This window comes from Condylura cristata, unplaced genomic scaffold (assembly GCF_000260355.1).
Source record: "Condylura cristata isolate star-nosed mole 26May11 unplaced genomic scaffold, ConCri1.0 scaffold00021, whole genome shotgun sequence".
NCBI classification, from domain to species: domain Eukaryota; kingdom Metazoa; phylum Chordata; class Mammalia; order Eulipotyphla; family Talpidae; genus Condylura; species Condylura cristata.
Window position 1 is genome coordinate 20,963,972 of NW_004567122.1, and position 13,787 is coordinate 20,977,758.

The 13,787-nt window shown below is 34.5% G+C and overlaps 1 protein-coding gene across 1 annotated transcript in view; it reads left to right on the plus strand.

The window, feature by feature from the left end:
* Positions 1 to 13,787, plus strand: part of SLC12A2 (solute carrier family 12 (sodium/potassium/chloride transporter), member 2) — a 108,631-nt gene that overhangs the window by 43,476 nt on the left and 51,368 nt on the right. Inside the window, exons 4-6 of the mRNA XM_004686680.2 lie at positions 8,451 to 8,570; positions 10,355 to 10,430; positions 10,723 to 10,818. Coding sequence (XP_004686737.2) covers positions 8,451 to 8,570; positions 10,355 to 10,430; positions 10,723 to 10,818 — 292 coding nt within the window. The remainder of the gene's footprint in view (positions 1 to 8,450; positions 8,571 to 10,354; positions 10,431 to 10,722; positions 10,819 to 13,787) is intronic.

A 13,787-nucleotide genomic window follows, 5' to 3' on the forward strand; every position in this document is an offset into this window, starting at 1 on the left:
GTTCTCTTATTTTCTACATCCTTACTAACCCTTTTTTATTGTTTTGATAGTAACCATTCTTACAGGTAGAAGGTGATGTCTTATTGTGATTTTAATTTGTATTTCCTTGATTAATGACTTCTTTACCTTTCCATCTGTCTGTTGGCCATCTGTATGCCATCTTTCAGAAAATGTCTATTTAGATTATGTATCTACTTTTTAAATTGGATGTTCAGTGCTGTGTTGTTGAATTAAATGAGTTCTTTATAATTATGTATATTAGCCCCTTACATTAATATATGTAAAATATATTATTCCCTCATAGTTTTCTTTTGTCTGTATGTCTTCCCAGCATTGTTTATTGAGACTGTCCCCTCCACACTGTACGTCCTAAGGACCTCTTCTGTTGTAATGGACTATATGTGTGTTGGTTTCTTTTATAGGCTCTGTATTGCTTCATTGACGTATTTGTATGCCAGTATCATAGCACTGTAGTAATACAGGTGGTCCTTGAAACAATAAGGGCTTGAACCACTTAAATAAGGATCTTTTTCATTCCTATTTTCAACTACTTGCAGATTTGTTAGTTGAGATCTATGTATGGGGTAGCTATCAGCATTCAAGCGTCCAACTGTAGTTTGAAAACTGAGGTCACAATACCTCCAGCTTTGCTGCTGCTCAAAATTGCTTTGATGGGCCCTCCCTGGTGGCGCAGCGGGTAAATGCAGCACTAAGAAGCTACAGCCACTTCAGTAAAAGTTCCATCCTTGGCCCTGGAGGTGACCCACATGGCGTGGCAAACCTATCTTGCTCCCCTCAGCAGTGTACTTAAGCAGTCAGCCTGTTCTGACCCCCACTCTGTCTCTGGTGAAGCCTCTGGCCTGTACCCCAGTTCTGTATGCATAAGTAAATAAATCTTTTTAAAAAATTGCTTTCATTATTGGAGTATTTTTCTGGTTCCATGCAGATTTTTTATTTTTTATTTTGTTTTTGTGAAAAAAATGCCATTGTATCTTTACTTTCTTTCATCATTTTCTTAGTTTTCAGTGTACAAATCTTTCACCTCCTTGTGAATATTTGGTATTTGTCAGTGTGTTCGGATACAATTTTGATTGACACAGTTTTCTTATTTTTCTCTTTTAGTATCTGAAAATGTGACTTTTTTACATATGGATATATCCTGCAACTTTATGGAACCCACTGTTTTTTGGTGGAGTTCCCTTTATATAAACTAACTTCATTCACAAATAGTGAACATTTTTCTTTTCCAATTAGGATGTCATTTATTTTTCATTCTTGCCTTGCCTAATTATTCTTGCTTAGACTTCCTATTCTGTACTCAATAAATGTGGTAAGAGTGGACATCCTTGTGTTGTCCCTATCTTAGAGGGAAAATCTTAGCTTTCACCATAAGTATTACTGTAGCTGTGGGCTTTTCCCATATGGACTTAATATATTGAGACATGGACCTTTCTTTATTGAGCGTTTTTAGCCCTAATTTGTGTTGCATTTTGTCACATGCTTTTTCTGTACTTAAAGAGATAATCGTAATTTTAGCCTTTGTCGTCTTCATGTACAGTATCACAATGATTTTTGGATGTTGAATTATCCCCTCAATATAGTCTGTAGTTAAGGATGCTGAATTTGCTTCTAGTTTTTAGCAGTTTTCAACAATGCTTACATGTTTTTATACAAACATTCTGCTTCATATAAGTATTAATATTTCTAAGAATATACTTAGGAGCAGAACTGCGTATATTTGACTTCATGATAATGCCTAAACCTGCTTATCAGTTTATTTTCCCACCAGCATATATGGGAGTTTTTCTGTTGTATACAATCATATACATCTATATGACCTATATATGCACCTATACAGTGGTATAGGTGACATCTCCATTTTATACTGTAAACTGAGAATTATTAGAGGGGTTAAATAACTTGCCATTGTTTGCACAGTGGAAAGAGGAATCTAAACCTAGATTTGATTCTTGAGCAGAATCAAATTTCACTTCTGCTCTTTTACTTCATTATTTGGAAAACAGATTGCCCATAAAGATTCAATATTCTTTCGCCGTTTCTTTGAGAAAATGAAAGGTCTGACTTTTGAAAACCTTCCTTTTTAATACATTTTGAAGGAACAGTATGAGTGGTAGGTGCAGTGATTAAATAAATAATTACAGTAATATTATGTAAAAAAAGGTGCATTGATGGATAAATGTGTGTAGAATAGTCTGAAAAGCTGATTCAAGCTGAGACTGAGACCTAATGGATAAGAGGCAACTATCTTCAAAGTGTGTTGAACGCGGAGGGAACACCAGGCCCAAATTTCTCAAAAGATTCTTTATAATGAGTGTATCAGTAATAAAAACAACCTTCACAATAAAATATTTTAGTTAGAACTCTTTCAAGTTGTTTTATACCTTAAAGAATATGAGCTTCAGGGTCATAAAAAACTTGAAGGAAAGTTATTAGAAATAGGAAAGTGATTTGTGAGTAGAAAATCATAGAAAGTTCTAAAAAAGTTAAGACTAATGTTTACTTTTTCTTTAATGGTATCAAATCTTACTATGTATGGAACAAAACATTGATGAAAATTCTCAAGAATAATTTTATTTTTCAAGCCTTCATGTAAAGAATGGATGTGAATATGTGTTAAGGGGTCAAAATGTTGCAGCAATGGCAAAGCACTTGAGGGAAGAAAGAACTTCTGATGACCTGGAATACTTGAATAAAAGGAGTTGCTAGCTTATGCAGCTAGTGAGTATTTCCTGTTGGAGAAAGAAAGCAGTAGATAACATAGAAAATGTTTGGTCAAGTTTACATCCTTTCTCCACCACAGTAATTTTTCAGTAAACTTCCTATGGTTAATAAACATATTCTAGTTTTCCAGTTTTCACATTTAAACATCTGACATACCTTTCCAGGTGGATTATGTTTGCACACTAGGAATTCCTATCACGCCATAGGACGTTCCTTGCAGCTATATGGAGCATTGTTTTTGCGAGGAACATATAAATACAAGTTGTTTGCTTCTGTGGACTGGGAAGCAGAAGGAGGGAAAGAGGAAGACAATATGAAGAGGGAAGTTAGCTGAGGATTTAGGAAATTTGAACAAGATGATTTTCTACATTGGTTGATTTTACTATTGTCTCCTTGCTCAAAATAGATGTGCTTATTTAGGTAACGAGGATATGCAAGAATTTAGAGAAGTATCTAACATATAGTAGACACAGTAAATGGTGACTGTCTTTAAAGTAAGTCAGAAAAATTGTTTGAGAAGAATTCTCAGTTTACTCAATAAGAAATGAGTGCTGGTGGTAAGTGCATAGACTTAGGGGAATGCATAAACTTTTTCTTAACGACAAGAAAACTATTTGTATTATCACAAAAAATCTGGTATAACTTAAACTTGAATTGGGTTGGATTATATGCTAGAGTTTACGTCACTTCATAAATATGCAAAATAGGTTTCCTAACCTACAAATCAATTCTGATTGAGAATTGAACAGTTTAAAAGCCATGGGGAGACCCTTCCTGGTGGTGCAGGGTTAATGCACAGCAATAAGAAGCTAAAGACACTTCAGCATGAGTTCATTCCCCGCCCCTGAGGTGATCCACATGGCCAGGCAGACCTCTCCTGACCCACCCACTATTTTCCTCAGCAGTGTACTTTGTCACTTGGCCTGTTCTGCTCCCCACTCTGTCTCAGGTGAACCCTCTCACTGCCTCTGCACCTCTGGCCTGTACCCCACTCTGTATGCAAAAATAAATACATGTTTAAAAAATTAAAGGCCATGGGGAATGTCATGCTAGCCAAGTTTTTGTGTACTTGTAGGAAATAGTAAGAGAATTCTTAAACAAATGAAAATAAGGTGTTTTTAACTACTAAGGCTTTTCCATTTTTTTTTTATTTAGATTTATTAATACATACAAGAACTGAGGTATAGGCTAGAGGGGTGAGGCAATTCAACAGAAACGGTGGGGGAGCAGAACAGGCAGACGTACTGAAATACACTGCTGAGGAGAGCAGGGGATATAGGAGAGGTCTGCTGTACCTTGTGAGTTAGTTCCTTAGTGGCAAAGGGAGCCCTTTACAAGTATTTTAGTTATGTTTGAAAGTATCATTTAAAGAGTTGATATTTCTTTACAAATCAAACTTTTCTCCACTTAGGAAAAAACACGTGATCCTAAATCATTCTGGTCATGGCACAGTTGTCTTCTATAGGTATTAACATCCTTGTCTAATTACATAACAAAGACTGTCTATATGTACTCAAAAAAAAAATTTTCCCTGAAGCTTGATTTTTGTCTTTTTTTTTTTTAAGATTTATTTATTTATGCATACAGGGATACAGGCCAGAGGTGCAGGGGCAGTGAAAGGATTCACCAGAGACAGAGTGGGGAGCAGGACAGGCCGACTGACAAAGTACACTGCTGAGGGGAGCAGCAGGCTGGTCAGGAGAGGTCTGCCGGGCCATGTGGATCACATCAGGGGTGGGGATCAAACTCATGTTGAAATGGCCTTAGCTTCCTAGTGCTGTGCTTTAACCTGATGCTCCACTAGGTAGGGCCCTGTCCATTTTTCTTTTTTTTTTTAAATCTTGTTTGATCACAGTATGTGACTAAAATCCCTGTGGTTAAGGAAAGAAATAATAGCTTGATTTTATAAGACACATATTACTGAGAAATCTTAAAATCAAGTCAGTGTATTTAAATAGTGCTTTTTTCTTCTGTCAGAATTAAAATATACCTTTGATTATATAAAAGACAATTTAAATCAGTGCATCAAATGACAAGTTCAGTTTTGGGTATTAGAAGCTGAAAAAACCTTGTAAATGTTAAGATGTGTACTACCATGTAATTAAAAGTAAACTATTGCCCTCTTGATTAGTGGAAAGTGGCATTTATTACATAATGACATTTCCCCCCTCATTTTATAAAACTTAGAGTAGTAAATAATGAAATATACAAGTGGCGATATCAGTATTTACATACAGGCTTGAAAGTCAGTAGGTTGAGTTGGAAATGAACATACCCATCACTTTTAATTTATCACTTGTAGATAGTGTTCAAAACTTGGGTGGGCCTGGTCATATGATGATAGAAATAAAAATATACAGAAAAAAGGAGATGAGTCTAGAGCCAAGTATTGTTAAGGGGACTCAACAGCTGAAGAAAAGATGGAAAGTATGTTATTTCAAGAAATGTTTCAAGAAAGCGTACGTTTTCAATGGTATGTTTAAAAAGTGCAGTGAGCCAGCGACTGAAAAGTGTGAGTTAGCAACAGAGAAATCTTTGGATGTCTTAATAAAACTATTTGATTTATTTGTATCATGGTGTGCAGCCAAGTTAGTGGGCAATGAGGAACTTGTCATTTGGGGAAAGGTGTGCAGTACAAGTTAACCATGGTTAAAGGCAAAAGATTGATCATATTGAAGTAGAAATAAGAATCCACATGAGAGAGATCCAGTAGTATAAAAACTCTTTCTCTAATCCCTGCAAAGAAATAATGACCATAGAGACCAGAGTTCCTGACTTTTATTATTTTCTATGTCCTCAGAAAAATGTTCAGCTCTTCATGATTTTGTCTCTCCAAGTTTCTCCTCTTCTCATAGCTTCTATCCAGAGCCTATCTACAGTCTCTACCCAGGCTCTTTATCCCTGGCCCTTTTCCTAAGATCCAGTCATGAATTTTTCAACTGCCTGATTGAGTTTAGCTTCTCAAATTCAACATGTTTAACTGTAGTAATCAATTCCTTTCTGGCTGACATTAATTTACTTACTTTCTGTCATTAGGGAACCCTTCCCATTACTGTTGTGTATTCTGTCTGTTCTATATTCTTTTTTGTATTCTTACCCCCATTTTTCAATCCTTGCTTGTCTACCTCATTTAATATGGTATTGACCGTAAAAATCATTATTTTTATTTGACTTTCTTTATGAAAAAAAAAAGAAAAAGAAGACACAAACCTGTAATTTTTTGAAAATAGTAGGTAGATTGAATATAGTATTTACATACTTTTATATTAACACAATTTATAATTCATGATAGTAAATGTCAATTTCTTGATAATGTTTTTTGTGTCTATGGACAGAATGCCATATCAAAAAATGTCCTTATTACTCTGAAACTAATATATTTTAAACAAAGAAAATAGTGTATTCCACTTTCGCTTCCTGATATCTCAGGAAATTAATACAGCAACAAACCCAAAATAATTATATAGTTTAATAAAACCTTGAATTTTTGACTTTTGACTTGTATTTGAGAGATTAATGCACAACTTTTATAAACACTTTTTAAAATAGCTATCAGAAAATGATGAGGAAGATAAACTTTATATGTACCTATCTTTATTTTTGAATGCTAACCCATATACACTGGAAAATCTTACATTGTTTTAAATACGGTTGATTATGGTTTGGTGGAAACCAGCTTTATTACTCTTAGATTTGCATCTTTGAAGTGAAATGCTGATAATCTCCTACATCAGAAATTATAGGATGGTAGGGCCTTCCTTGGTGGTGCAAGAGATTAAAGCATAGCACTAAGAAACTAGCCACAGCCGCTTCAGTGTGAGTTCAATCCCCAGCCAACAATGTGACCCATGTGGCGAGGCAGACACTGCTTCCCTCAGTAGTGTACTTTATCATTCTGCCTGGCCTGCTCCCCACTCTGTCTCTGGTGAATCCTCTTACCACCCTGCATCTCTGGCCTGTACCCCAGTTCTGGATGCAAAAATAAATAAATGTTTAAAAAAAATTGGGGATGCTCACATGCTTTTGCACTGTTAAAAAGACATCCGCATCAAAACTTAGCCTTGGAAAAAGTAGCCTCATTGTGTACATATATCTTTAGTGGTTTTTTTTTGATAGAGAAGATCTATTTGTATATGTTACAGATGTTTTCTCATACAGATATTTAAAATTTTTCTTTACCAATTTAACTGAAGAGTGCTAAATACCCTGGAGTGAAGCAGTTGAATGGGAGTGGTTCTGGATATTGTCAGCCTCTTAGATTACAAACATTTATGATGGAGTAGTGGTAGCTATAAAATCTTGTTATAAGGGAAATTATTGTAATTTATATTTTTTAGAACTTGTCTTTTAAAAATGTGTGAATTATTAGTAGTGGTTAACATTAAAGTTGTCTTAAGGGCTTAGTAATCTTAAAATGACTTATTTTCATGTGTTTCTCATAGTTGAAGTTACAGCTACTCCTGTTAATGCAGATAGTAATGCAAAATTAGTTTGATGATTTGATTTCTTTTCTTAGCATCATCAAAATACCTAGGTAAAATAATTTTGAAATACACTTACAGAAAGCATTGCAACTGACTTAACAGATAATTTTTTTTTCCTATAAGAAGAATTAGCAATAGTTAAATAGTTTTTAAGAGCCGATGTAGGATGATAGCATTTTTGAAAAGCTTATAAAAATAATGAAATTAAGTGGAATTAAATAAGTCTACTTGTCTAGTAGCTATTAGTCAAGGAACAAATGAAAATTTGGATTATCACATGGATTTTGTTTATTTATGAAAAAAACCTTCTGAATTCAGTAGGCAGTATGAACATTTGAAAATTGCTTTTGAAAAAATGATGTTGGAAATCTGACAGTTTTTAGGGTTGGATAGTTAATTCAGTTGGCTCTTCTGCATTTAAAGAATGAATGCTTCAAATATAGTTTTATGTCCTGCCTTGGAAATATAGGTGGAAGAACTATGGGAATAGTGTTACTTGGCAAAATTTTCTAAAGCTGTAATTTTTTTTATTTTCTAACATCTCTTTGCACCCCTCAGTACTCTATAACTAATGAGGAAATTTGTTCTGTGCCTTGGGTGTGTTGGCATAAAACAAAAGTTGAGAGGAAAAGTAGAGTATAAAAAACTAGAATCAGACACAAAATGAAAAAACCACATAAGAAAAACAGTATTTGTGGAAATGCATTGTTGTCAAGGTGAGAACAAAGGGCACTGACTAATTGAATGCTGATAAAGACCAACTTCAAGGAGCTGTGAGTGACCGTTGGAATCTGTGTGAACCTGTTGTCATGAATGAACTATTAAAGGGAAAAGTAGTCAGTGGTGATGAAAAAATGTTTTAAGTTGTTAAGAGTTGAAATTTGAACTAGAGAGGTTTGAATTGATTTATATAGCTAGCTTATAAATTAAATATTGAAATAAATATTCATTGTGTCCTTCAGAATCTACAAATGCATAATTTAAACTGGAAATTACAAATGAGCTTACTGGCATTTAAAGTTTAAAAAACTTTAAACTCAATATTTAAGGCATTCTTCCACTTTATTGTTTTACCTTTCCTCAGGAAAATACTCAGAAATCCTTGATTCTTGGAAATTGGTGCCATGTCCTAAATGTGGCTAGTGTATTTCATTGCTTGTTTTTTGAGGTAATAGAAAATTTTAAATGTTTTTAAACATAATGCACATTTCTTTTTATTACTAGGAGCCTTTTGAGGATGGCTTTGCTAATGGAGAAGAAAGCACACCAACCAGAGATGCTGTGGTCACTTATGCTGCAGAAAGTAAAGGAGTTGTGAAGTTTGGCTGGATCAAGGGTGTATTAGTATGTATATACAGACTTAATTTTACATTTACAGTATTCTGTTTATAAAATCTTCCTAACATTCTCATCAATTCTTAAGAATAATCTTTCTCACTTTAAGCTAAGTGTTAATAGAAGGTCAAATTAATATCAATTTGTACTTAATGTTCGTCCTTTCCTACACTTTAATTATGGGTATTAAATTCATTAAATTAAATACATATATTTGTTAAATTAATCAAATCACAATGATTAGCTCTAAGTTAAATTTCCTCTGTCACTATCACATATTGTCACTTTTCAGTATGAAACTGTAATAGTCAGAATCAAGAAAGCAGGACAGGGAATAGAGTTGAAATAAACTTGCTTCCTGACCCACAATCACATTATATTTTGAAGAGAAATGAGTGGAAGTTAATATGTTTTACAAAAAAGGAGAAGTTGTTTTCTTAAGCACTGAGATCACTAAATGAGGTTTAGAAATATGATTAGGGGCCCTCACCAGTGGCACAACAGATTATAAGTGCAGCACTATGAAGCCACAGCCACTTCAGCAAGAGTTCTGTCCCCAGCCAAGGAACTGACCCACATGGCATGGCAGACCTCGCCTCTGTCACCTGCTGCTCCCCTCAACTGTATTTAGTCAGTCTGCCTGTTCTGCTCCCCACTCTGTCTCTGGTGAAATCTCTCACCGTCCCTGGCAAATCCTCTCACTGTCTCTGGCCTATACCCCAGTTATGTCTGCATAAATAAATAAAGCTTTAAAAAAATAAATATAACTAAATTCCAGATTTACTAATATTTTTCTGTACTTAAATAGCCAATACAGTAGACATGCTAAAATGACCTCTCATTGGGAACAATTTAATTAGAGTTGTATGGTTATGGAGGAGAGAAGAAGGAAAATAAAAGCTGTAATAGTTTCATGGCCTAATCAATAGGACCAGTGTGAAATTCCAGGTATTATTATTTGCCTGTTCTTAGATTTTAGTAGTTTGAAAGACTCTGCTCTGGGCTGTCCCTGATGGCGCAACAGGTTAAGGCACTGCACTGTGGGGCTCTCTGAAGCTACTGTAGTGTGAATTCGGTCCTCAGTGAGGGAGTTGGTTCACATAGTGTGGTGGACCTCTCCTGAACCACCCGCTTCCCCTCCACAGTGTACTTCAGTGGATTTGCCTGTTCTGCTCCCCACTCTGTCTCTGGTGAATCCTCTCACCCATCATACATCTGGCCTGTACCCCAATTCTGTAAACATAAATAAGTAAATCTTTAAAAAAAAAAGTAAATTAATTAAAAAAGGACTATGTTGTGTGTATCAGTGTAATAAATGTAAATATCAATTGGAGAAGCTACCTTAAAAATAGTTTAGATTTTTAAAAAATGTGTAAGCAATTTTGTGTTGACATATAGTATGAAATATCTTACTGTAGAAATCATGAAATGAAGATATTGTAAAGGGTTAAGCAAAAATGAAACTGCATTGTTAAGGTGTATCATGAACTTTCTTCTTTTACAGCTACAATCTTAAAATATTCCTTGTACCTTTTTTAGTTGTATCTGCTGTTTTAGGTAATTATGATGGATAGGTGGTATGTATACATAGACAATCACATTATACTTAGATCTTTTTTAAGTTTTCACTAAGCTCTTTTAAAAAACCATTAAAGGGTGGGATTAGTGTTAGATTTAAAATTTCTGTAGTTTCTGATGTTAGTTATCCTATTTCTGAACAGTTCAGTATTTACTCCTGTATTATATTTGATTACTTTTCTTCATCTGTGACTTGGCTTCTTTTTCCTCCATAGGTACGTTGCATGTTAAATATTTGGGGTGTGATGCTCTTCATTAGATTGTCATGGATAGTAGGTCAAGCTGGAATAGGTATGTGAAATTGTTTGATTTCAGAATAAATAATCAAAATAACTGTCTAGATTTTCATCATAAATTTTAAGCAACTGGAGTCATTCTAAGCCATGTTCTTCTTTGTGTCAGGTTTTTGACTTAATGTTCTCTTTTAAAAATTTTGATTGCTTTTTTTTCTAAAGAGGAATCAAAATTAGGTTATAATGTGAATTCAGAATATCATAGTAGATGGTTAACATATAGGCATTATAAATGGTTTAGATGTAGGTAGCCTTAAGTAATCATTCTAAGTGCTTCTTTTTCTCTAAAGGTTTGTCAGTTCTTGTAATAGCGATGGCTACTGTTGTGACAACGATCACAGGATTGTCTACTTCAGCAATAGCTACAAATGGATTTGTACGAGGAGGTAAATTCAGTTTTTTCACTTAATCATTAAATATTTAATAATATGTGGTACACACACACACAAGACCATAAAAATATGTGACCTTGAGGACAATAAATCAGATATAGAAAGACAAACACTGTATAATCTCATCTCTGCCAACCTCAGAAACAAGTAGAAAAGTACTTGGGAGGTAGGGGAAATGATGAGATGTTCTTTAGTCAAAGGTACAAACTTTCATTTCCAAGTAGAAAAAGTTCTGGGGATATAATGTATGGAATGGAAAGTGTAGTTAACTGTATTTCATACTTGAAAGTTGTTAAGAGAGTAGATGTCTAATGTTACCATAACAACAAAATGGTTATTATGTGAGACAAGGTATATGTTAACCTCACTCGCTAATAAACATTTCACTATAGAGGTATATCTAATGATTACATTTTAGAGCTTACATATGTATTTATGTCACCATATCTCAGTAAAGCAGGGGAAAAATTAAACCACCTGTGTGGGTCTCTTTCAGACTGTGCTGGTCCATTATCTATAGATTGAACCTTGATCCGGTACCATACTATCTTGGTACTGAAGTTGTAATTCTTGAAATTGTCAGTGTGAAATTTTTGTTCTTTTTCAAAATTGTTTTGGCAATTCTTTTGTCTTTCCACTTAAACTTTAGAATCACCTTGTCAAATTCTGTGAAATATCTTGCTAAGATTTTGATTGGGATTTTATTAATCTAGAGTTCAATTTGTAGCCTATTAACATCTTAATTACGTTTTGCTTTCCACTTTTCCAAACTATTTAGTATGTTCAAAGTTGCAAATATACATCTTGCAGGTATTTTTAGGTTTGTACTTAGTATTTCTTGTTTTTTCTCGCTATTTTAAGGTTACTTTTTAAGTTCTAGTTTCTAATTTTTCATTTATAGTATATAGAAATAGGACGATTTTTTATATTTAGCTCATAACATGTCTGTACTAGTCAGCACCTTCCAGGGACACAGAACCAATAAGAGATATGATTTTAAACATTTGATTCCCATGAGTATAGAATGAAGGTTAGCATATCAAAAAATCTGCAGGGTGCCAGATGTGTGCAGATCTAGAGAAAAACTAATGCAGCATTTCAGCTATGAAGACCATCAAACTGAATGTCCAGGAAAGAGCTGATATTACGGTAGCCTCGCTGGTGGTATAAGAGTTAAATACAGCGCTATCAAGCTATCACCAGCAACTGCAACTCCTGTTTGACCCCCAGTCCAGCCAGGGAGCCGACCCAAATAGCACAGACCTCTCCTGTCTCATCCTCTGCTCCCCTCAGCAGTGTATTTTAATAGATCTGCCTGTTCTCTCCACTTTCTTATGAATCCTCTCAACCCATACACCTCTGGCTTAACATCCCAGTTCTTGTATGCATTAGTAAATAAATCTTTTTAAAGAAAACCTGGTATCACAGTTGAAGTCTGAAGGCCATCTGTCACTGAATTTCCTCTCTTAAGGGGAGGTCTGTATTCTATTTAGTCCTTCAGCTACTTAAATGAGGCCCATGCCCATATTGGAGGGCAAGAGTTCAACAAATTTAATCCTTATTCAAAATACCCTCATAGAAACATCTGGAATAATTTGTGTAGGTACCAGGGCACAACCTAGGTGGTAAACAAAATTAATTCTCATAACCTCACATTGCTAACTTATTTTGTACTACTCTTTGAAGGCATTGCATTTTTATAAGTGTTCAGATTTCATTTTATTCAGTTCTTATGCATACCTGGGCAATGAGGATACCCTACACCACAGGCTTTCTGTGATCTTCCAAAAATATTGGATAATACGCTTTCTTGTCCAGTTTTTTTAGTGGTTACAATAAAATTGAAGTATTTTTCACATTAATTTAAAACATTCATTTTAGTAGACAGAAACAGCTATGTGCTCCTAACCTCTGCCCTGTATGTTTTTTTCCTTAGTTTTTATAGATATATATAATTGATTTACAGTATATGTTTAAGGGTGTAGTGAATAACTGAATTAGATATATTGTGAACTGATTATCATAATAAGTTAACATCCATCATATTATACAGGTACAAAAAAGGCAACAAAAAATTTCTTGTGAACTGTGAGAGATTTTTGTTCTTTTAGCATAGTAACTAATCAAACATCCAGGATGCCGGCCCTCCCTGGTGGCGCAGCGGGTTAAAGCACTACACTTAAAAAGCTAAAGCCACTTCCTCATGACTTCGATTCCCGCCTGCCCCGGAGGTGACCACATGGCATGGCAGACCTCTCCTGACCCACCTGCTGCTCCCTTCAGCAGTGTACTTCGTCGATCTGCCTGTTCTGCTCTGCACTCTGTCTCTGGTGAAGCCTCTCACCCTCCACATCTCTGGCCTGTACCCCAATTCTGTGTGCACAAATAAATCTTAAAAAAAAAAAAATCCAGGATGCCTAGTCAAAAGATAAAAAATACTTTACCCGTCTTCTGCCTATAGGTTTTTGTCTTTGCATTTATTATTTTTAAAATAATAAGTTCACTCCAGTTTTATGTGTTCATAATCATTGTATCTGAAAATGCCCCTACTACAAATTTGGTAAATGTAGTCTTAGTTAAAAATATCAGGTTTTTGCCTGTGGCCACAAAAATTCAAAATGCTTAATCATGAGTGAAGTGAAGATAAACACTGAATACTGCACACTAACCAAGTGTTCCTCTGGAACTCTGATTAGTGGATTTTTTATAAATATTTTAAAATGGCAAAATAATTTCAATGGCATAGCTTATTAAAAAGTGAGGTATCCAATCTATGGACTTCAGTTTTAAAAAAGCAAATTTAGGATAAGATCTTCTTTTCATTAAATGTTAAAGACTTTACCCAAATTCTTGTAATTCTTGTACCATTCTTGAAAGTCTGTATTTTAAGTAATGGAAAAAAAGATTTTTAGTATTTTAGTACATTTTAGAAAGACTTTTAATAAGGCTTTATTTTCCCTGGC